Below are 25,790 nucleotides of genomic sequence, written 5' to 3' on the forward strand. Positions count from 1 at the left end.
GGGAACTGAGAGAATAGCAAACGTTAGTGTGCTAAGCAATAATAAACTAATTTCCAGAGGTTTAGTTCTTCACGTAAAACTCAAATGTTGGAAGGGAAATTTTAAAAATACTAATTTGTCCTACACTTTGATACATATTTTAAAAATACTAACCTGCAATCAGAAATATATACATATATATTTTAAATTTTCTAAAAGTATTTTATAATTAATGCTTTTTTTGGAAAATACAAATCTTTGAATTAGATGTGTCTGTTTTCAGTAGCAGGCAACATATCTGAAATGTGTAATAACTATCTTTTAATTAATATCTGGTAATAGTAATCATATTTCAATTTATATTTTACCAGTAAAACCAAACCAAAACAAAATCTAAGTCACCTGACATAGACACACTCTCCCAGTTATTTAGGAAGAGATCATACAAATTTAAAATCTCCCAGTAGCCATTGTTCTTGTTCTCAGAATGATAACTTTAAATAGATTTTTCTATATTCAGGAACTCTGGGATTCACCTCTCAGCCTGGCACATACAAAGTTATTATCACAAAAATGAAATAAACAATCTATAGATGTATAAGCATTGTCCAAACAATTACTAAGAGTGAACTCTGTCATTTTCAGGTCACGTTTCTGAAAACCTTGAATTCTAAGCAGCCTTTTTTTGCCTCTAGTTGCCAGCTTTTTTTTTTTTTTTTTTTTTTTTTTTTTTTTAATAAGGTGGTGGGTGTGGGGTCTTACTGTATTTGGGCTGTCTGCCTTTCCTGCATCTTACCTTGGCCTTCCTGGTCAGAGTGTGAGCTCCGTATCAGAGACTATTAAAGTTTATAGCCTTCAAGCAAAAGAAGTGCCAGTATATAGTAGCTAAAATTAGCTATAAAATGAAAACTTGTTAAAGGCATATGATAGTCACAGAACAAAAGTTAATTTCTCTTTGTAAAACCAAATTGAATTTTTAAAGAAACCATTAATTTTTCAAGCATTAGTGTCATTTTCATACTTTAAGGATAATAATTGGCCTTAACATTTCTGAGGAAAATTGTTGTAAATATAAACGCATGACTTTGTTAACAAATGGAATTGAGAATGTTTCTTTTCCCAAGTTTGTACAGGAGATATTTAGATAGAGAGCAAATTAAACAATAAAGAAGTGATTTATAGTCCAGCAGGTCTGCCTGTAAAACAAACAAAATCAAATTAAAAACCAAAGAAACAAAAAAATAAATAAATGAAGATCCATGCTATGAGAATGGATAGCTTGCTTCAAAAGAGTGGCACATAGATTTCAAGTATATTAATCACAAAATCTATATATTAATTAACTTTAAGAAATTAGATGTGAATTGAGCAATCGAGAGTGACAACAGTGTTAGCTAAAAATAAATACTTTTATTTTTTTCCTGTAAAGAAAACCAACATTTACTAGATTTCATGACATTATCAAAGGAAATGTTCCTGGACTTTTAAAACTGTTTATTTTCTAGAAATATAAAACAATTTCAATACAAATTGTTTGTTTATAACTGCATAACAGTAATAATGTTCCTAATAAACGTTTTCATTCAGATGTTTTCGTATGTATGCATTTCTAATGGATACTAGCAATGGGATTTCTGGGTCAAAGAGAGTGTATACTTTGAAATGTGGTAAATGTTGACAATTGGTATTACAAAGAGCCTGTGTTAATTTACACTCCACTCCTACCATCACTGTAACGAGCATGTGTCAGTTGTTCTACATTCTCTCCAACATGCAGTATTATGTGTATTATGTGTTTTTTTCATTTTAGACTTTCCAGTGGGTAGGTGATGGTGTAATGTTGTAATTTTAATTTGCATTTCCCTGATAGCTAATGCCATCCAATCTTTTTTTTTTTTTTTTTTCCCCCCAGTAGTCATTGCCTATTTGGATATCACCTCTTGAAGAGTTCTTGTTCAAACCTTCTGCCTAGCTTTTCTGTTCTTTTAAAAATGATATCTAGAATTTACCTATATATTGGAAACAATGCTTTCGTTGGTTATATGCATTGCAAATATTTTCCTCACTTTCCAACAAATTTTTACCCTGTTAATGGTATCTTTTGAAGACATTTTACTGTCATATTTTCTTTATAGATGATCCTATGTAGGTCTAGGTTAAGAAATCTTTCACACCTCATTTTTTTTTGAATGTGATCTCCTGTGTTGTATTCCAACAGCTTTATTGTTTTATGGGTCATATTTAAATCCAAAATCCAGCGTGAGTTGATATTTAATGTAATATGCAATAGAGGATAAGACTACGATTTTCCACATGAGATATCCAAATCACCCAGCCACATTTGTCATACCGGCGGGCCTTTCCTTACTGCTCTTTGGTTTCTCCTTTGCCATAATCAAGATTCTTTATATGTGTGATTGTGTTTCTGAACACAAATCTATTCCATTTGTCTACTTAGTTATACTGTATTGTTACTACAATGTCTAGTTAAAATAATTTAATAAGAAGCTTTTATATATAGTTTTTCAAGGTTGTCTTGGAACTTAGGACCCTTTTCACTTTTATTTAAATTTTAGGATCATGATTCCAATGTACACACAACCACAATGAAACTACACAAAAAAAATTTAATTTAAAAAGACTGCATTAAATTTATAAATTTTGTTTGCTCGTTTTTTGTTTTGTTTTGTTTTTTTTTCAGGGGTGGGGTTTGTTTGATTGCTTGTTTGTTTTGAGAAAAAGCCTCAGTCTGTCACCCAGACAGTGGTGAAATCTCGGCTTACTGCAACCTCCAGCTCCGGTGCTTGAGCAAACCTTCCACCTTAACCTCCAGAGTAGCTGGCACTACAAGCATGTGCCACCATGCCTGGCTAACTTTTTATTTTTATTATTATTGTTTTCAAGTTTTAGTGAGATGAGATCTCACTATGTCACCCAGTCTGGTCACAAACTCCTGGGCTCAAGTTATCCACCTGCCTTGGCTTCCCAAAGAGCTGGAATTAAAGGCATAAGTTATTATGCCTAGCCCAATTAATTTTATATATTGACTGAGTATGTAGCAATCTCATTATTTCAATCTAACAGTTTCTAGTTTGATTCATATGATATTATTAGATATTTATCACATAATCTTGAATAATGGCATTTTTATTTATTCCTTTCCAATTGGTGGCAATTTGCTTTCTTTCAATTGTCTAACATGGCTACTTATTCTGTTAACATGTCTAATAAAAATGGTATTAGCAGTCATGTTTTCTTCTCATTCTAATGAAAACACAAAACATTTCAATATTTGACTATGAATACTTTGTAGATTCTTATTATCAAATTAACAACAGTAGTTTATTTTTCAAGTTTGGGGAGCATTTTTTATAATGGATATTGACTTTTATCATTTGTATACTTATTCAGACATTCATTTAATTGTCATTGTATTAAGTTACATTATTACTCTTTTCAATATTAAAAACCAAATGTGCCTTTCTGTGATAAACTCACATTGGATTTATGTACATGCTTTATCAAACTGATTCTGTCCTAAGAGAATTCTAAGAATTAAAGTTTTAGGGTAGATCCTAATATATTTGAAATGAAAATAATTTTCATATTTTGGTTTATAACATATAACTTTCTAAAAGCATATAAATAATGGTAGCGGTATAGCGGTTACCCTTATAGACAATATTTGTTGGTACACATGATTTTCTACCAAATTTTACGATATTCTGGGTCATAAAGTAAACCTTAGATGATTATAATACCTTGAAGTGGTTTTGAATTCACTGTTAATTTTAACCCCAAGACAGAGGAGAAAGCAGTCAGCACAACGTTACAAAAAATCTCCTCAATAGATTCAGTGTGTTTCAGGTTCTTATGCTGATGATGTGCTTAATGTCTACTTTAAATGTGTAGTCTTTTTTGATGTACTTATTGATATTCTCCCAACTTTTAAATCCTCTTCTTAAAACATAATGGGCATAGAATGATTCAGAAAGGAAGGTGGAGAAAATACATTTCTGCTTCCCTTCTCAATATCTGTTGTTCATTTTCAATGCCAAAAAACTTTAAAGTTAATTTGATTTCAATTTCTGTATAATGATGAATGAAAAATTCTATTTTGACTTACGTCATATTTTATTACATCCATTTTCAAGGTTGAGGAGAGGAGAAATGAGTTGTTGACAGAACAAAAGAAAATAAGGAAAACTAAACAGCTCTTTGACTCCTCTCAGATGCAGTTGTCACAATGCACCTTTAAAAATTATTTTAACTATTCTCAGTCAGCAGAACATGGATTATACCCAGGAAATCTGAATGCCAGTTTAAACAAACTTTAAAAATTGGATACCCCTTAACTGTTCAAAACTAAAAAGCAATAGATTATTTATATAATCACTTCCTCTACTAGTACGACAGAAAACCATAATTAGCACTATAAATCCAAATTACTTTTATTTTATTTTATTTATATATTTTTTGAGACAGGGTCTCACTCTGTCACCCAGGCCGGAGTGCAGTGGCAAATGATGGCTTACTGCAGTCTTAACTTCCCCAGGCTCAAGTGATCCTCCCACCTCAGTCTCCCAAGTAGCTGGGGCCCCAGGCATGTGCCATCACACCTGACTAATTTTTGTATTACTAGTACAGATGGGATTTTGCCATGTTGTCCAGACTGATCTCAAACTCCTGAGCTCAAGCAATCCACCTTTCTTGTCCTCCAAAGATGCCAGGATTACAAGCGTGAGCCACTGGACCTGGCCGATATCCTTCTATCTGTATAGATTAGCATATGTTTCATTTATTCGTGCATATTTGTATTTCCACATAATCCTTCTTCCTCAAAATATGCAGATAAATTATCATGATGCCAGAATAATTCTGGGCAGCATATCTAAGGACAGCAGGTTATTCTGTCACCTCCTTTCTCTGTCGCTCCTCATAAGCCATTGAGGGAAATAACAAATCACATAACTAAATTGGTATAGCTATTGTGTCAGCTAACGTTGCTGCATCTACTTATAAAGCAGGGCTCCTAAATACTTAGGTTAGCATAGAATCCTTGATATGGTTAGGCTTTGTGTCCCCACCCAAATTTCATTTTGAATTGTAATCCCCAGGTGCTGAGGGAGAAACTTGGCGGAAGGTGATTGGATAATGGGGATGATTTCCCCCACGCTATTCTTGTGACAGTGAGTTTCCATGAGATCTGGTGGTTTCGTAAGTGTTTGGCAAGTTCCTCCTTCACTCACTCTCTCTCATCTGCTGCCATGTAAGACATGCGCGCTTCCCCTTCTCCATGATGGTAAGTTTCCTGAGGCTTCATCAGCTATGTGGAGCTATGAGTCAATTATACCTCTTTTCTTTATAAATTATCCAGTCTAAGGTAAATTTTTTTTTTTTTTTAAAGGGAGTCTCGCTCTGTCGCCCAGAATGGAGTGCAGTGTGGCGCGATCTCAGCGCGCTCTAAGGCAGTTCTTTACAGCAGTGTGAAAATGGACTAATATAATCCTCATATTAACATAGTCTATCCAAAATTTGAGCATAATTTGCTAGCCAATAGCAAACATTATGAATGTACAGTAACAGAAAAACAATGGCAACAAACTAGCTAGTCCTTTCACGCTGCACTCATGTAGCTGACTCCAGCAATAATATCTTGAATGAGAAAGGGTTGGGGGAGGAAAGGGAATGGGGAAGGGCAGAAGAAGCACATCACAATAATATATCAAAATTGTTTTTCTACTCATTTGTTAATAGTGTTTAGACAAGGTATAAGGATATACTTTTAAATCAATATTTGAACAATTGCTTAGCGTTTCAGGCCCTATGTATCTCAACAATTTTCTGCTTAAAGTATATGGAAATAATACTCCGCCAAGATGATGCAAATGCAAATGTGGATTTGCAATATCAAACAAACAACTACGAAATTTTACAATATTGTGGGTCATAAAGTAAACCCCAAATGATTACATTTGCCTCTCCATGAGTCCATCTCAACATTCACCCATTCTTCTGCTCTATCAGTCTATCCTTTTATCTTCTACAATTTCTCTATCAATTCATTTGTCTGTATAACATCCTATTTACAGTTTATCTCAAGAAAGTTTTCCTTGTGGGAATATTGAGGTTCATTTTTCTTAGTGTGTGATTGATTCAACATATTCTTGTTATGTGCCTATTCTGTGCCAGAAATTGTACCAAGCACAATAATATAGAGCTGGGTGGAAAGCTATCTTGGGCAATTTCAGCCCATGGCACCTAGTTTAATTTAAAAAAACCGATGTAAAAAGAATTTTAATTATAATGTTAATAATTGGTACCAAGAAATACATCTCAATTTTTCTTCTTGGTCAAATTTGCATTATGAAATGATCCCTCTGGCAACTATAAGAAGAATGAATTGGAAGATGCAGAAGTGGGTATTACAAAGTCTGGCATAGAAGGTTCCTATTATCTTCACACCCTTCTTTCACCCGCCCTCATTACCAGGATGCAGATGTGAGGGCAAAGGTGGTTCTGATCATCAGCAGTGGGACTGATGCCTTTGAGCATATTTTCTTATCTGTTGCCTAGATTCCAGTTTCATTTGGTATCTTAAAGGTTTATTTATTTATTTGTCTATTTATTTATTTATTTATTTATTTCGTCTATTTGCAAAATACACGAAAAACAATAGTTGCTGACTAAATAGATAAATGAATGAATGTTGTTTGCCTAACAGATCACATCTTCTGGACCTCACTTCTCCTGAAACTCAGTGCACATTTTGGACACTGATTTTGTCCACCAGGTTGCTCTTACTAGGGTGAGGTTCAGTCACAAAATTAGTTTTCATCTGTTCCATAAACTAGTCTAGAGTCCCCATTCTCATTCAGTCCCTGCCTTCTACCTTCTCTGATTTGAGGTGCCAGTACTATTTGTGCTTACAATACCTGAGTGCAAACAATTTTTGATAAGCATTATAAAACTGTACTTAACACCACCATTATATAATAGTCTACATTTCTATAAACAAATCATTGTGCTATAATAAAATGTGATCTATCCATCTCTTTACAAAACATAGCATTGTACACTATTCTTGCTATTTCTAATGATGTTTGCCTATGATTATGTACTAAAAAACATTTTTACATTCTATGTGCAAAGTGGTTTCACAGAGGCACAGTTGCATATCTTGATTTATTGAGGAGTTACATGTGAAATCATCAGCATAGAAAATATGTTACAAAAAGTGCAAAAGTGCTATTAATCTGATGGGTAGTATGAGCTAGGATAAGAATCATGGTAATGCTGTGTGCTTCTGCATTACTTAAGCTGCTCATATCCACTGCACTCCTATAACTCAAAATAGCCATGCTTATTTAAATCTAATTTTCCAACATAAATATATTCCTAGACTGAATTATTTATGCCTCTGTTCACAAACAACATTTCAATACATTATACAGTCGGGTTGGATGAGAATATTGGGATGAAATATTTCATTAGCAGAATTTATATAAGATATTCAAGGTAAAAGTAGGAGGCTCATCATATTCATCTCTTCGTTTACTCAAGAATTTAGCAGAGAAAATGTAAATGGGTTAGTTGTCAGTCTATTAGCAGCATTTTAAAAATAAATGATTGCACATTTGTGTGTATAAAAGTATAAACCTACGTATTAGGACGCTGGCCACTGTCTTCATCATAACACCTGTAGTTCCTGATTTCAGTGGACTAGAAAATATTAAAGTGAAAGTGCAGTGAACTTAATGCCTTTCCCAATGTGTATGCAGCCATAAAGCTACAGTCCATTTCACAGAGTAGCAATATTGGTAAACGTTGTTTCTGCATTTTATCTAATTTGAACACAGCCTGCTTACCAAAACCCATCTCTTGCTAATGGACTTATCCTCAGTAAAAATAATTACACAACCTTAGAAAAAATTATCATAAGTGGGAAAGAATATCCTTTTTCTATTATCTATACCACTTATAGGCATCAGGATACAGGCTGTGTTTTCCTAATATAAAAGGAAAATTTTTCTGCTCTTAGTGTTATCCACCAAACATCTCATTTTTCTCCGAGATACAAGTTGGGGCATTGGTCTCACACTCCCATGAAGTTTTCTGTGGCCATGTCATTGGTTTGTCATTGTAGTACAAACAAAAGAGAATTCTATTACTTTCAGGTGAAATCTTTAAGGACCAGTGAACAATTTACTACTCTCTGACTTTTTCCTTTTGACATAGAGACCAGCAATGACCAATATTCTAGGTTATGTGTCAGTCTGAGTACCAGAGTGGTAACATCATGGATATGTAGCATGAATGAGGAAAAATAGCATCATGGTATTAAACTACTGAGAGTTTTAAAGTTATTTGTTACAGTAGAGTTACTTATCTTATACCAATTGATAAACCAATTGACCTAAATATTCCTTATCCTCATTTCCCCATGGATCATTATGGATCCTATGCAATAGGAAATATTACCATGCATCTTACTAAGGATTGTTCAGTCCTTACTACATACCATATAACACTTCTAAGCAACGCACAGCCAAAAGAGAACTCAGTGATAGCTGTGCCAGAAGTCTCTGCATTGTATTCCTAGACCTGAAGCCAAAGTGTTATCCCACTCTAGCTTCTGTGCACCTAGTCAATTTTAGAAAGAGTTATAAGAGAACCTATGTTTCCTTCATACACCAAGATTATTAAAAATATAGCTCTAATCAGTCTGTCTTATGTTAAAAAGGATGTGTCATAAAATAAGAACTTAATCATTCACCTTTGAGAGTTTGAAAAGATAGTAAAACAAACTTGAACAGAAGAATAGAACACAGAAGCAAAATATCCAATATTTTAAAAGCATTAACAAATATTCACATTTCATAAATCACTCAAAACTTCTTTTTAATGTATGTTTTAAAAGTATATCAAGAAAAAATTTAAAGATTATTTAAGGACTTGCAAAAAAACATTGTGGAAATTTAAATAAATATTAGTTGAAGGGAGGAAGCAAGGAATAAAAGAATAAGAAAATAAAAGAAAGTACATGTGAGAGAGAGAGAGAGAGAGAGAGAAAAAGGAGTTAAAAAATGTATCTCTAAGTGTTGAATTTAACTTTCCTAAATAATGCAATTTTTCCAAACACTTGAATCAGGCATCAATGTGATGTGTACTGTCTCTTTCACTATAAAAGTGTCCTTGGGGTCTTACCTTTCTACATAATCCAGTAGCCGGGAACAGTGATTTGAAGCAGGAGCGTCATGACCTCCTACTGCATAAAGAAAACCGTCACATGTGGCCACTCCGACACCCCCTCTCCTCTTACACATGGGAGCACACATGTTCCACTTATTTGTATGAGGATCATAATATTCCATTGAACTCAAACAGGAACTTCCATCACGACCTCCAACTGAATACAGCCTAAAACACAATTGGAAAAACGTGATTTAATATCATAGTCTGGATGACAAAATAGAGAAAAGAAAAGGTCTTTTAAAATAAATTTTCATAGTATGAGACTCAAATGTGTTGGAAATATATTACTTTGCAGGGAGATTTTGTTAAAGATACTCAATAAATGATCATATATACTAGAAATTTCTATTTTTATATAGAAATTGAAGTATACTAGATGAAATTAAAACAACTATAATTTTAACCTCTATTTCTAGAAAGTTGGATAGATTTAAATTGCATACTGCAGAAATAAGTAATATTAGTATATTAGTTTAATAAATATTAAGAAATGGCTATTAAAATACAGAATAAAATGTAAGACAATGAACATAAACAGGAGAAAGGAACTATCCTACTTGTTGATAAGCAAGTGATTTGGCAGTATGTAACACATGCCTGTGCCTTGTGTTCCAACCTCACAGTTTAGAACAATGAAAAAACGCAATAAACTAAAAGTATTATCTTACCAACAACTTTCTTAATCAGTGACTATACTATAGCTAAAGACCAGACTTTACAGGAAAAAAGAACGCAACAATGTTAGTATGATTGAAATTGCTGAAGGTTACTTGATACACTCATCTTGCTATAATTATTTTATTAATGAAAAGTATGATAGAAACCCCCCCAAAATAAGTTATACACCATAAATGGTACTAACATGATTTGAATGCATTGTCTAATCCTAATAAAATAGTTCTTCCCCATTTAATCATAGTCATTATTTTATCACAGTAAGGTACCGTGTTGCATTTATTTACTTATCCATTTGCTCACTACCTATTTTTGAATGTTTAGTGTGTGCCACACATTGTTAAAACTTTTATTGAAATGTCCATGAACAAAACAGGAAAAAAAAAATCCATGCACTCAATTCTACTGAAGCAGGGATAGACATAATATACAAAGTAAACGTAAATATCATTTACTACTGGGGAAGGTGCAAAGTGCAATGGACATAGAGTCCAGAAGCAGGATCAGTAATGCAACTGGTGAGGGTGGAGATTGTGAATACAATTTAAATAAGTAACCAGAAAAGTTCTCACTGAAACCTTTTGCAAAAAACTTGGAAGACAGTGGTAGTGATTGAGGGTGACTTCAGGAATATGTGGGGAAGGAAGTTTTAAGGATGACTAAATAGTGAGTGAAAAATTTCAGAAGCAGGAAGGAAGCCAGAGTGGCTGGGGCAGAGACTGATATGAGAGTGGTAGTTCAAGGTGAATGGCAGCTTACAAGCTGCGTGTAGACATTTCTCCTGAGTACAACAGGAAGCCATTGTGGTTTTTGAATAGAGGGAGGATATGATTTGTTTGTGTTTTAATGAGATGAGATGTGTGAAAGGAAAATAAATCCTGGGACTCTCAAATCACTAAAGCCAAAGGGAAAACTCAAGCCTGGAACTGCTTAGCACAAACCTGCCTCCCATTCTATTCCTAGAAAAGATAGCTACTAAGATTTAAAAAAAAAAAAAAAAAAAAAAAAAGTCATGTACCTTCCTCACAAGGAATTTCTTTGTGGACAAAGGGCAGACATAATTCAAAGCCAACCCTCTGCTCACAGATAAGTGAATATCTGAGTGTCTCCTTTGGAAAAGCTAGTCAGAAACTCAAAATGATGGAACCACTTGTCTCTTACCTACCTATGACCTGGGAGCCCCCTCCCCATTTCGATTTGTTCCACTTTTCTGGATGGAACACATATTGATTGATTGATGTCTCGTATCTCCCTAAAATGTATAAAATCAGGTTGTGCCCCAACCACCTGTGGCACATGTTGTCAGGTCTCCCGAAGCTGTGTAATGGTCACGAGCCCTTAACTTCAGCAAAATAAACTTTCTAAATGGACTGAGACCTGTCTCAGATATTTGGGGTTTGCAGATGAAGTGTTTTCTTTACTATGGACAATATATCCAATATAATATGTTTATAAGTAGACTTAAATCTATAATACTCAATTTCTAAATAAATGCATAGGAAGACAGTATTACTTAGCATATAAATCAATCGAGATGTAGATTTACAAATTCCTGCTCTAATACCATATAATAACTCTAAAATATGATATGTAAAATTAGTTTAAATCCTAGGAATGTTTTTTTAAAGCTGTTTATGTTTCTCGTAATGACTGCCATAGTAAAATATATCTGATTGCCCAAGTGTTCCCTTCATGTGTGTAATATCTCTTTGCTTGATTACTCACAAGTAGTCTGCTAGCTCTCAATCTTGTAGTATGCTAAAATTAACCAATAGGAACATTAAAAAAAAAAAGTATTGAACAATTTAGCTTGCAAAAACACCCAGAAGTGAAATTATTATTCACTTATAAGTTTTTAATCATCCTAAACACCTTATGAAATCTGAACCTCACTTATTTCTGTTTCATTTAAACTGATGATTTAACACAAAAGAAGTATGGAGTAACCCTAAGATATTAAAATGTAACTAACTGTATCTTGCAAGGACTTTACTTATGGGCATCTTTCTGTGAGATACCTAGCATAGCCCTCGTACATAGTTCATAAATAAACACGACACGAACTTTTTATATTCTATTGTTTTAAAGGAAATGTTTACTTCAAGCTGCTTTATTTATTCATAAACATTACTCTGATAAATTATACTATTGAGTTATTTGAACCAAATGTTGATAATAATAAAATAGTTCTAGGCCATAATAGATCACAGTTTTCTGTTTCTGAAATTATTTCAAAAATTATATAAATATATACCTGAATTTACATTAAAAAGTAATGATGACATACAACCCACTGAGACTAAATCATGAAGAAATATGAACTCTGAACAGATCTATATCTGTCTAATCTAGTATCAAACTACATATAGGTCTGTTCAGATTTTGGATATTGAATCAATAATCAAACTTCCCAACAAAGAAAAGTCCAGGAGCAGACAGATATGTGAATAAATTCTCCACAGCACTAACCATCACAGAAATACAAATCAAAACCACAATATCACCTCACTCTAGTGGGAACAGCTATTATCAAAAAAACAAAAAAATAACAAATGCTAATGAGGATGTGAAAAAGGGGAAAATCTTATACATTGTTTATGGCAATGTAAAGTAGTAAAACCATTACAAAAAACAGTATGGTAATCCCTCAAAAAATTACAAGTAGATTCACCATATGATCCAGAAATCTCATTACTTGGTATATATTCAAAGGAAATGAAACCAGTATATAAAAGAGACAGCTGCACTTCCATGTTTATTGCAGCACTATTCACAATAGCCAAATTATAGAATCAACTAAATGCTCAACAATGGATATATGGATAATGGAAATGTGCTCCATTTGTTGGAACACAATGGAATACTATTCAGCCGTAAAAAGAATAAAATCCTATTATTTTCAATAACATTAATGAGCCTGAAGGACATTATGTTAAGCGAAATAAGCCAGGCACCAAAGACAAATACCACATTATCTCACTCACATGTGTACTCTGAAAAAAAATGTCTCATAGAATTTGAGAGTAAAATGGTGATTATCAGAGACTGGAGACAACAAGTGGGGAGGGGTAGATGGAGAGAGGTTGGTCAATGGGTACAATTTTGCAGTTAGGAGAAATAACTTTTGGTATTCTATTGCACATTAGAGTGACCACAACTAACAATAATGCATTGCATAGTTTGAATAGCTAGAAGAGAGGATTCGAATGTTCTCACAACAAAGTAATAATAAATGCTTAAGGTGATGAATATACTAATTACCTAATTTGTTCATTGCACAATATATACAAGCATCAAAACATAGCATTATAATCCATGAATATGTATAATTATTATGTGTCAAAAACAAAAACAGACAGTAAGCCCAGGATCAGATGACTTTATTGGCACATTCTCACTGAGCCATTCTAATATATGCTCTAATATACATACATGTCTTCATGAACAGTTATCAGGTCAAACACATTGGTTCACACTTACAATCCCAGCACTTTGGGAGGCCAAGGTGGAAGGATGACTTTAACCCAGAAGTTCAAGACCAACCTGAGAACCATAGCAAAACCCCATCTCTAAAAATGTTACAAAATTTAGCTGGGCATGTTAGCACATGCCTGTAGTCCCAGCTACTCAGAGGCTGAGGCAGGAGGAACACTTGAACCCAGGAAGTCAAAGCTACAGTGAGCTGGAATCACGTCACTGCACTCCAGCATGGGCGACCGAGTGAGGCCCTGTCTCAAAACACAAAAACAAAAACAATCATCAAAGGTAATCTTCTTATATCTCCACCTCACCATCTATTTACTCATAGTTTAGACTGATTCCTTGCTTCTTTCATTGAAATGACAAATTAGATGTTGAGAATTTGAAGAGCAGAGAAGAATCTGATGACGGAAGTCAATGCACTGGCAGCACAGAAAGTGACAGCTGACAGTTTCACAGCCAGAAAGGCAATGTGACATTTCCACTTTGAGTTGAAAGATTAGTAAAAATGTGTAAGATGAAAAAACAGGGGGAAGCTTTACATACAAGGAAAGATTACATGTAAAGACCAGGGGCATGAAAGGTCATAGCAGTTGATAAATAAAGAGTGACAGGTATGTCATATTGATGGAAGGGGTGGTAGTAAAGGAGGGGGATGAAAGATATGTAGCTTGTAGGATGAGAAGGCTAGATTGAGAATGAAGGGAGTTGCGATATGCTATGAAGTTAAGGCTTCATTAGAAGGCAGTGAATTAAGGACAGAAAAATAACATTCTTCAAAACCATCAGCTTCATAGAAATATTGCCCAGTATATCCTTATGTGCCAGGATTTGACAGGAGATCCAGAAATATTTTTGACTAAGTGCACTCTTCTAGGACCTTGCTGAAAATTGCAAGAATCTGAGACTTCCCTGCTATTTCGCCTATTTTTGTGTTTACCGGCATACAGATCAGTTTTAACTAATGTTCAGTCACAGGTTTCAAAGTCTTGAGGCCTAGTTAGCAGGTGCTCATCTAAGTTAGTGACATATATTTTATATTCTATTACATACAATACAGCAGCTTAAGAAAACAAATCCTGTATTGATTAGGATATGTGTCTGAATGTGTGTAAACATGGTTTTACAGGTGATGAGATCCAGGCTGCATTGCTAGAATATGAGCATTGTCAAGAACTGTGAAGAATCTGAAATTCTACCCTATTTCCAAGCTAACAAATTAGCCTGCTCCAGTTTCATGGATGCTGGCAGAAGAAACAAGATTCATGGAGGAGAGAGAAGTGACTTTGCTACTGACAATACAGTAGGCAGCATAAATTTCATGTTTACATCTGTACTCCTTGTTTCCCCCAAGCCTCACCAGCATGATTCGGAGATACTCACGTGAATGCTGCACATGTGGTGGGTTTGTTTCACCTCTAAGGGATCTCTGAGTTTTGGAAACTCTAATCCTTTAAAGGGGCTGCCAGAAAACCTGACCAACCTTTCCCTGAAAGGAGACATTATCTTTATGATTCTGGCCAAGGAACAATTCTCTACTCTCTGACCGAAAGGAAGTCACTATCTTTATCTTCCAACTCTTTGATCTACAAATATCCTGAAAATATGTTATGAAAAACAGTCACCAGTAATTATTGTTTGGAAAATGTGCAGTAATCCTAAAACCCTATAGACAATTGTCTATTAACCCTCATATCTTGATGTCCCAAAGTGGAGTCCCAGTTACCACAACCATGGTTCAGACAGCAGGATAAAGGAAAATTGGAAGAAGGAGCACAATCTCTCCCTTAAAGAGTCCACCTTTTAGGCTGCACAACTCACTTCTCACATCTCATAGGTCAGAACCAGGCACATGGTTGTACCTAGTTGGTAAAATGCTGGAAAGTCTTGTCTTTATTTTAGATGCCTCACTAAAAAGGTGTGTTTGTATTGTCATATAAAAAGGAGTGAATGAGCATTGGTGGATAATTATCCATGCTCATTCACACTCTATCAGGCTTCACAGTTTCATTTACCAGCTCTGTGTTATAAGAGTAGCAAGTGTCAAGAGGAGTTTGCAATAGACACCATCATTTCTTAGCAAGTGAAAAGAAAAGCAGTCACCAGTGTATTGTTGTAGTTCAGTGAGATCCCGTTCACTGTCCTGTAAGGCACGTTAACAAGTACCTCCCACGGAAAGGCAGATATAGGAGTAATCTGACAGTAGTATTGACAAGTTTTCTCATGTCATCAGATGAAAAAGCTAGTGCCATAGCACTAGATCTTTTCTAACCCTATATAGCATGGTGCATTCATATTTACTTTATCATAGGTAGCTTTTTGTTGCATATGCAGGATTATTTCTACTCATCTTTTAGTCAACTGAGGTTGTGTCTCCACCAGAAAGTCTTTTCTGATCCCACTTTGTCTTGTTCCCTGAAATTTAACTTTATTTATAATTTGTATCCTAGGTATAGTTATTTACAATTTTGCATATTTACCAATAAAGCATATTTCAAGGAAAGTGCACAGAAAGCACTCCCATACCATTATGTAAATATTAGAATGTTTTGCTAACTAGCTGGGATATTAAATATAATTTTCACTCACTGTATTTGGTTATCCAGAGAAAGTGTTCAGGCATCCTTTCTGTTGTACAATAAAAGCATTAGAATCCCCCAACTCCAGTACCTTTGAAGTAACTCTCTAGATTCAGAACGTAACTTGGTCCTTTGTTTCCTAATTAATGAAGAGCTCTTTAATCTGATGCCATGAGAAAGCTTGTCAATCCTGCTGTCAGATTGCTCCTATATCTGCCTTTCTGTGGAGGTACTTGTCAATGTGCCTTACAGGACAGTTAACAGGATTTCACTAAGCTACAATAATACATTGGTGACTGCTTTTCTTTCTACTTGCTAAAAAATGATGGTGTCTATTGCAAACTCCTCTTGACACTTACTACTATTATAGCACATAGCTGGTAAATGATGCTGTGAAGCCTGATAGAGTCCACCTGCCTTTATTTTTTAAACATATCCAAATTTATGAAAAGAATTTGACAATTATAAATATGTGAATTAATTTAGATCAATTCATCACATACCCAAACTTGACAGAATTCACCAACCCAAAACTGTCAGTTCAACCTTAATCCCTCCGTATTTCCTCTGCTCCCACTCTACGCATTTTATAATTCTGCAACTTCTTCTTTGTTATTGTATTGTAATCCCTTTTAGTATAATGTAAGCTCTCTGAGGACAGAATTTATTTATCTTCTTTGATATATCATCATGGCCAATACATGTTTGTGAAATTAAAAGAAAAAATGAATGAAGTACTTGTTTCTAATTATAGAAAAAATCGTGATTCATCTGTGGAAACTTATCAATGAAAAAGCACCTGTTTAAGTTCCACTGAAGCAAGACTTTGACAAATGGCAGGGAAAATTATTAATTATGTGTCTTGGGAACACAAAAGTAGGGAAGAAAGAAAGATTAATTTTAACTGGGTGGATTCAAAAAGGGTTCACAGGAAAGGCACAGATTAAATTATGCTTTGGATGGTGGAAAATATAAATAATCTTATATCGGTTTTAAGCAAAAGCGGATCTTAATATATTTTAACTTTTCTTGACACTATTTTTTTCAAGTACAATAAATTCAGTCCTGTTAATACTGATCTTGCCACACAGATATTGCACATAGAGAGCTAGACAAGGGTTTGTTTATCAGTCTAGAGTTTTCAAATGTATTCAAAGATCAAGTGAATATTGAGCAGGAAACTAAGTGGATAGCAAATAGTGGACACTCATAAGTTAATAAGAAATAAAAAGCAGGGCCGGTGCGATGGCTTACACCTGTAATCCCAGCACTTTGGGAGGCCGAGGTGGGTAGTTCACGAGGTCAGGAGATCGAGACCATCTTGGCTAACACAGTGAAAACCCCGTCTCTACTAAAAATACAAAGAAATTAGCTAGGCATGGTGGCGGGTGCCTGTAGTTCCAGCTACTTGGGAGACTGAGGCAGGAGAATCGAGTGAACACAGGAGGCAGAACTTGCAGTGAGCAGAGATCGCGCCACTGCACTCCAGCCTGGGTGACAGAGCGAGACTCGGTCTGAATAAATAAATAAATATATAAATAAATAAATAAGCAATGAAAGGGGAATCTAGGCAGAAACATGGGTAAGTGAAAAGGCAAATGGGTGTGGACAATCTAGGTAGGTTCAGGGAACTGGAATAATTTGCTATGGCTGGGACATTAAGTGGTTGTAAGGCAGGTGGTGAGAAAAGAGAATGGAGAAAGAAAGTCAAGTCTAAGCTATGAAAACCACTATATTCCAGATTGAAGAACCTGGCAGTGACCATGCTCGAATAGGGCACCAAAATGAGCTGTTGAAACACATTTTAATTCTAAGGCATAATTTATTAAATAATACCTTTCAACAACTGGCATATATCTTAGCCAGTCAACTATTGTGATGAAATTCTACTAATTGTACAGTTTCCTTGAGCAATTAGAAACAACTCTTCAATCAGAGTGAATATTTATAAAATTGAAATGCAAACACGTCACTACTCTTTTTTTTTTTAAATCTTTGCAATATTTTTACCTCGGACAAGTTACGATATGATCTGAGGGCCTGCCATTCTATTCAATCTTTGGGGCCACTCCCTTTCATGATGCTCCTGCCAAACTTAAATTTTGCATTTTATATTCAAGGAGTTGATACAAATTTTTATTTCTTACTGGAATGATCCCCCCATCACATATCCATGCTGGATATCTGATAAATCAGTCAGGTCCCTTAGAAACTCATCTCTTTCAGTACGTGAATTAAAACTCTCCTGAGCTCATTAGTAGCCCCAACTGAGAGTCAGTCAACAGCAATTTCTTTTGTTTTTCTTTATTTTTTAATGTGTGAGTCTAAGATGAATTAAAACTTATACAATTTCAGGTGCCACCTTTGAGAAGAAAAATACCAAAATTTGAATAAAAATTAGAAACAGAGTATTGGAAGGCACTATGCATGTGATGGACCTTGAGGCTTAAGGCACTGTGCTAGGTATTAGGACATAATAGAAAAACAACAGACAATGAATCTCCCGTTTTCATAATGCTTTAAGGTGTATATGCTTCAGACTGAACAGAAATTACAACTGCCTTGTTAGAATTATTTTTTGTTTGTTTGAGACAGTCTCACTCTGTCACCCAGGTTAGAGTGTGCAGTGGCACAATCTCAGCTCACTGCAGCCTCTGCCTCCGGGATTCCAGAATTATTAACATGAAGCTTTGCATGCCTGTAATTCTAGCACTTTGGGAGGCCAAGACAGGTAGGTCACCTGAGGTCAGGAGTTGGAGACCAACCTGGCCAACATGGTGAAACCCTGTCTCTAAAAAAAAGCCAAAAAAAAAAAAAAAAAAAAAATAGCAAAGCGTGGTGGTGCATATCTGTAATCCCAGCTACACAGGAGGCTGAGGCAGGAGAATTGCTTGAACCTGGGAAGTGGAGGTTGTAGTGAGCTGAGATTGCTCCACTGCACTCCAGCTTGGGTGACAGACTGAGACTCTGTCTAAAAAAAAAAAAAAAAAAAAAAAAAAATTAACATGAAGATTTGAAGGAATAAATGAATGAATCCATTTTACCTTAGTAAATCATGAAAGAAACTCTGTTTTCATATGTTTTGCAGATTCTTAAGGGAGTGGTGCCACATATTTATTAAAATTCAAGCCTACTTATGTGTTCAGGCAGAATCATTATCTGCTTTGTGAGCTAAGAAAATTTTAAAAGCACAAAAGACATCTTAGCTAGAATGTAAAGTGTGAAAGAACCAAGCCAAGGCAGCTACCGAAGAAGAAACTAAAAGAACCACTAATGTATATATTGTTCGGGGAATCTGAGGTTATACTTGGCCAAGCACCACACATCCACGTTTATTCACTTTTTTGTTGTTGTATTTTCTTTATTCACCAAGTAAGTCTGGCTGTGCTGGCATATATACCCTTTAGTTTAATCTGTCTTACTAGAAGATTCACTCAATTTGTTACATGAAATTGATGTAATTTTGGTCTTGAATCCATCAGAACACACTCATTAATTTTAAGCCATAAACCAATTTCTTTTTTTTATTATTATTTTGTTTTTTTTCCCCCCACAACAAATAGTATCATAAATAACCTAAACTTAAGTGTTCATTGTTTTTTATTACTCTTAATTGGAAAAAGTGTTGAAAATAATATTTAAGGAAACAATAGCCAGGTTGGAATGACACATTAGTGTTATGTGGTAGCAAAACAAGGGGGAAAAAGAAAATCACATCAGCAGAGGTGAGGAAAAAAAATTAAAAAAATGTAAGAGGGTGGTGTTAAAACAATTTTCTGCTATGGGTCTGAAGTAAAAGGTCACTTTCTAATGATTATGTTTCTGTCTGAATAACACAGGAAAAGTACCCAGACATTAATAGCCAGTCATCAAACCACAGAATTTTAAGGCCATTAAATCACACCCGGGGGAAAGAAAGAGATGCCAAGCAAAATCTCTACTAATTCAATTTAAAGGAAAACAAAATTCAAGTGAAAAATGGAACCATTCAAAATATTTTCACAGAATAGAATTAAAATTCATAATTAAAATGTAAACAATTTTGGCAATGTAAAATTAAAACTTCAAAGAGTATTGATATCACACTCTGATATTTTTTACGAAGAATGATACTACAGCAAACAGGATTTCTTAATATATGATGTATGCTAGCTGACCAAAAAATACAAGGACAAGAAAAGCAATCTGAATAGTGATTTCTATGTATAGTAAATTTAAAAGGTGCAGTAGAAGAAACTAGATAGACAATTTAGTCATAACAGCATGTAAGAAATTGAAACAAGACTCTGCGTTAAATATTTTCTTCATTTATTTCTGATTAAGATTGGAGAATGTTTACAACAAAATACGTATTTTAAGTTGACTCAAATTAAAGTCATAAAGAAGGTCACAAAGCTATAATGCAAGCTAATTATCCAAAAAATATGGATAAGTAATGTACTAACACTTTAATATGTGTGTGTGTGTGTGTGTGTGTGTGTGTGTTTTCATTACAAAATAATGTAAAAAGTGAATAAGATAATGAAAGGACAGGATACTTCTCACCCATATTGGTCAAATTTGCTGTGTTAATGAGATATCCATTTTCTAAACAACACCAGGAATAAATCAATTGGTGTCAATGTAAATGGTAAGAAAAATTCACTAAATAACCGATTGTTACTTATAGTGATTAGAAAATGTAAAAAGACAAAAAGGATTATGCTTTTCTCTATTATCCTCTATTAGAATTATAAAATATAACATCCAAGAGAACATCCATTTTTTTTTATTTTTTTTATTTTTTGGATATAGGATCTTGCTCTATCACTCAGGCTATAGAGCAGGTGGCATGATCACAGCTCACTACAGCCTCGACCTCCTGGTTCAAGTAATCCTCTCACCTCAGCCCCTCAGCCTCTCAAGTAGCTTGAACTACAGGAGCATGCCACCATTCCCAGTTATTTTAAAAACTATTTGTAGAGATAGGGTCTCACTATGTTGCCCAGGCTGGTCTCAAACTGCTGGTCTCAAGAGATCCTCTCACCTCGGCCTCCCAAAGTGTTGGAATGACAGGGGTGAGTCACTGTGCCTGGACGGAGAACATTGATTCTATTATTGTAAGTTTTACTATCCACGAATAGATATACCCACTGGATAGTTTTACTTTTAATATTTAATATTGAAGAATGTTAAATTTTATCATTAACTTCCAAACTAAGTGTTTTAAAGAAAATACTGTAATGCTTAAGAAAAAAATCATTTTCAAGAGAAAATGTGAATATAAGTAGAAAAGTATTATTAATAAATGTACATATTTACATGTTATGCAAAGCAGTGTTAATAAAATGTATGTATTAGTAAATACATACATTTTCTATTGAGTAAAGTGACAATATTAACACAAATGAAAATATTTTTTCTATGAATATCATTAAAAGGCACAACAGAATAAAAATTGTATTGAGAGGAGTGAGAAGCAGAGGTAACTATTTCATACAGAAATAATTTCAAGAAATTTATTTTAGAAAATTTACAGATAAGAATGAAAATTGGTAATAAAATATTTTAATTGCCTCTCCTAGAAATCTCAGTATTCTTCAGAAGGTAATGGAAGAATAACCAACCACTGTTTATGCAAGCACCCCATCACTACAGGCTGTGTATGATTTTAACTTCTTTTCACTTCTACATAGCATCCTTCCAAAGCAGTGGTGATAGTAGGAGTTGGAGTTTTTCTCAGCAACTATAGCCAAAAGAAGTCTAGCAGAAATGTTTACAGATACTTTTTGATATTGAGAGTGATTATAGTGTAAAGTTTGATAGCGAATATTACTGCAGATAAAAGCTTTACCAAATACAAAAAAGAAATTGAATTGACAAGTAGCAATTTGCTTTGGCTTTTTGTGATTCTGGTTCACCATTTCTTATCTAATAGCTTTCTAAAAATTATAATGGATATTGACAATAATTAAACTTCTAGCAAAACATTTGAAAGGAGGATTTTGAGAGCAAATAAATGTACCTTGAAAAAAATTAAGCGACTTAAATATTATGTGACAGGGAAAATCACAAGTAGTAAATAGAAAAATAAAATAAAGTAAAACAAATCATGTAGAAGTTTTTCCATCATATAAAAATATTTTATTTCTTGACGTAAAAACATATACTTTAAAGACTTAAAAGATTTTAAAGGTGATAAAAAGACTTTAAAGATGATAAAAATAAAGATAACACACTCAAAATAAGGTGGTTATAAAGGTGATTGGAAGGAGGGGAATCAAATAAAGATACCGTGTAAGNAGGGAAAATCACAAGTAGTAAATAGAAAATAAAATAAAGTAAAACAAAGCATGTAGAAGTTTTCCATCATATAAAATATTTTATTTCTTGACGTAAAACATATACTTTAAAGACTTAAAAGATTTTAAAGGTGATAAAAGACTTTAAAGATGATAAAATAAAGATAACACACTCAAAATAAGGTGGTTATAAAGGTGATTGGAAGGAGGGGAATCAAATAAAGATACCGTGTAAGAAAAGTTAAAATGCAAAAGTTTTAAGTCTGCATTGGAAATACAAATGATCATAAACAAATTGGCATTGATTGAATTCATTCTTTTTTCTTTTTCTTTAAACTGGCAAAGGAGACTTATGGCAAAGAAATCAGTCTTAAAACACACATGGAACCATTAACGTAAGTATGTACTAAAATATATCTCAAACCAGAGAACTAGAATAATAGGAAAAGGAACAATTAAACAAACAAGTTTCAATAGATTAAAAACTTTCCTAAGCAGAAGAAAGAGTTGAGATTGTTAAAACAAATCTCCAAGTAGTAATTTAAAAGAATGAGAAGTAGGCCTCAGATTGTACCCTCAGAAACATTTTGACTTTTGAGGAGGGAGTACAAGCTTTTTAAGCTGTGGTCTCTCAGGTCTACATCCTCTCCTGTATTTTCTGTTTTTGAAATAGGGGCTAAATCTCTGGAAACCGCTTTTCTGCTTTGCCAGCTGGTTCCCTATTAGGATCTGACATCAGTGGATGGCAAAGACTGAAAGACTAGAGGAGAGTAAAGGGTCTTGTTTTATTTTGTTTGCTTGCTTGCTTTTTTTTTTTTTTTCTATGAGTGTCACCCCATCCTTTTCTCACTGTAGCAGCAAGAGTTGTTCTGTACCATCAGACATCCCTAGTTTGCAATTTTTCTAAGACATGCCATCAGCTTCATTGAGACTACTCTAAGACATCAGCACCAGCAGACTGGCATCCACTCCTCAGAGCTCTGGGTCCCAGGTCTTTCCTGCTGAGACTAGCTCCAGCTAAGCAGTGGCCCAAATCACAGTTAACTGAATTTCAGTGCACAGGCCCCTTCCCCAAGCTTCTAAATCTTAATCATTTTAACCTTGTCTTTTAGTTCTCCACCCAGGAGAGGTAGCTATTATTTTGAGTTGATTAATTTACAATATAGTGTTATTTTGTTGACTTTTGGTTAACTAGTAAATTTTATATTTACTCAACAAAACTTTGTATTTAATATTAAAATATCTTTGTTTAGAATAACTGATAAATGACTGTTCTGATTTCTGGCTCTTGAATGAATGTTAACTAATATAAACACAGTAAAACATCTATAAGAATAAAGGTTTGGGTTATAAAAGCACATATGAAAGATAAAAAATCACTGAACTTACATATCTCCCCACTCCGCAAAAAAGACAGAATATCAGTAAATAATATCTATTGAATTTAAAAAATACAAGGCAGAGACATTAAATTACTTAAGCTAATTTGCAAACAATATGAAAAGACACAGGAAAGTCCTTTTCAGACATAGAATCTAATAAATTACATAATCAACACATACTTCCTGGAAAGTAAAATAATAAAGTGAGATGCATTCACTTGGAAATTATTAATTTTCAGAATACACGAAGAACTCCATAAATCAAAATGAAAAGAACACACAGAAATAGAATTAGAGATAAAATTTTGAAAATAAACTTTAATAGAAGATATACAAATGACTAGTACATATATTAAAGATTTTGATCACATCAGTTCTTGGAGAATGTGACAACATTATTCACCAGAATGGAGAATGATAAATAAAAGACAAGTCGGATGTCACCAAGTCAGTAGGGTGCAGGGAGCATTCAGAATTCAAAATCTGTTAATGTGTGGACAAATTAGGAAAACCAGTTACAAACACTTTTGAGCAGTATCTACTAAAACTGAGTACAAGTAAAGCCTAGTAATTTAATTTCTAGGTCTACAACCAGCTAAAATGTGTGTGTATGTTCACCAGAAGACATACATAAGAATATTCATAATTGCATTATTCTTAATCATCAAGAAGAGGAAATAACTTAAATATCCAACTACACTCAGTAGTTGAATGTAGGAAAATGAATAAACTTGTAGTATAATAATTGTTATACTTTGGATGTGTGTCTCCACCCAAATCTCATATTGTAATGTACAGCCCAGTTCTGGAGGTGGGGTCTGGTGGGGTAATTGCGTCCTGGGGCAGATTTCTCATGAATGGTTTACAACCATCCCTCTTGGTACTGTCCTTACATTAGTGAGTGAGTACTTGTGAGATCTGGTTGTTTAAAAGTGTGTAGCACCTCCCACCTGGATCTTTTGCTCCTCCTTTGACCATGTGATGTGCCTGCTCCCCTTAGCCATCTGCCATGATTGTAAGTTTCCTGAGGCCTCCCAAGAAGCTGAGCAGATGTCAGCATCATGCTTCCTATATAGCCTGAAGAAGTATGAGACAAGTAAAGCTTTTTTCTTTCTAAATTTCCCAGTCTCGAGTATTTCTTTACGGCAATGTGAGAATGGACTAACACAGTAATAAAGAAAATAAACTCCAAGAATGACTATTAATACTATAATTTGTTAAATTCGGAATTTGAAGACAAGAGTAAGTAGAACTAAATCAAATGAAAATTAAGAAAATAAGGAAGAAGATACACATAGCATCTGTGTATGATTGTTTGATTACAAATAAAACAAAACCGTATAATGACACTGGCAAATGCTGTGACAAGATAAAATTAGTGATAACACTAACAGAGAAAATAACAAATTAGCACAATCACAACATAGAATGAGGACATAGTAATACTAAATAAATGATTTGTGGCCGTGATGAAATTAGAAGTGATATGTGACTGCCATCTGCTAAATTTTAGAATATCAGTAAAATAGAAATTTTAAAGGTATCATATATAATAGTGTACATAAAACTTCAACTGTAATTTCTTTCTCATGCTTAACAAAATTATGCTTCTCATGATTTAAGACAATTATAGCAGATAAATTGTAGAAAGCTGCTTCATTCATGCCATGATGTTATGCTAAAATAAGATTTATATCATAATGAAAATTTTATACAATAATTTATAAGCAACTTTGATGCAAAATCATAACTAGAATATGGAATGCAAAAAAATTAAAGAATTAATACAATATAAGCAAGAAGGATTTACTTAGATATGTAATATGATTTATAGTTAGAGTATTTATGCAAATTACCACATAAACAGATCAAATAAGAAAACAATCATCATCTTGACAAATTCATAAAATGTACGCTAATTTTAGAAAATAAAATTTCTACTATGGAAACTACAGACAGTAAAATACTGCTTTTAACCTTAAGCAATATATGTATATCAAACAACTGAAATCAGAGACTATAAAGCACTATAAGAGTTTTCCAATTAAAATGGATAGATAAGGACACCTGATATCACTACTATTTAGGTAATTATTCTAAAAAATAAACAACACAATAAAAGGAAATATATATTAAGAAAACAGAGAAAAGTTTCCTTA

At 33.9% G+C, this 25,790-nt stretch overlaps 1 protein-coding gene across 1 annotated transcript in view; it reads right to left on the bottom strand.

Moving 5' to 3' along the window:
- Positions 1–25,790, bottom strand: part of LOC108521731 (kelch-like protein 1) — a 133,848-nt gene that overhangs the window by 9,487 nt on the left and 98,571 nt on the right. Inside the window, exon 4 of the mRNA XM_017861692.1 lies at positions 9,187–9,399. Coding sequence (XP_017717181.1) covers positions 9,187–9,399 — 213 coding nt within the window. The remainder of the gene's footprint in view (positions 1–9,186; positions 9,400–25,790) is intronic.

Source organism: Rhinopithecus bieti, unplaced genomic scaffold (genome assembly GCF_001698545.2).
Source record: "Rhinopithecus bieti isolate Rb0 unplaced genomic scaffold, ASM169854v2 scaffold_58095, whole genome shotgun sequence".
NCBI classification, from domain to species: Eukaryota; Metazoa; Chordata; class Mammalia; order Primates; family Cercopithecidae; genus Rhinopithecus; species Rhinopithecus bieti.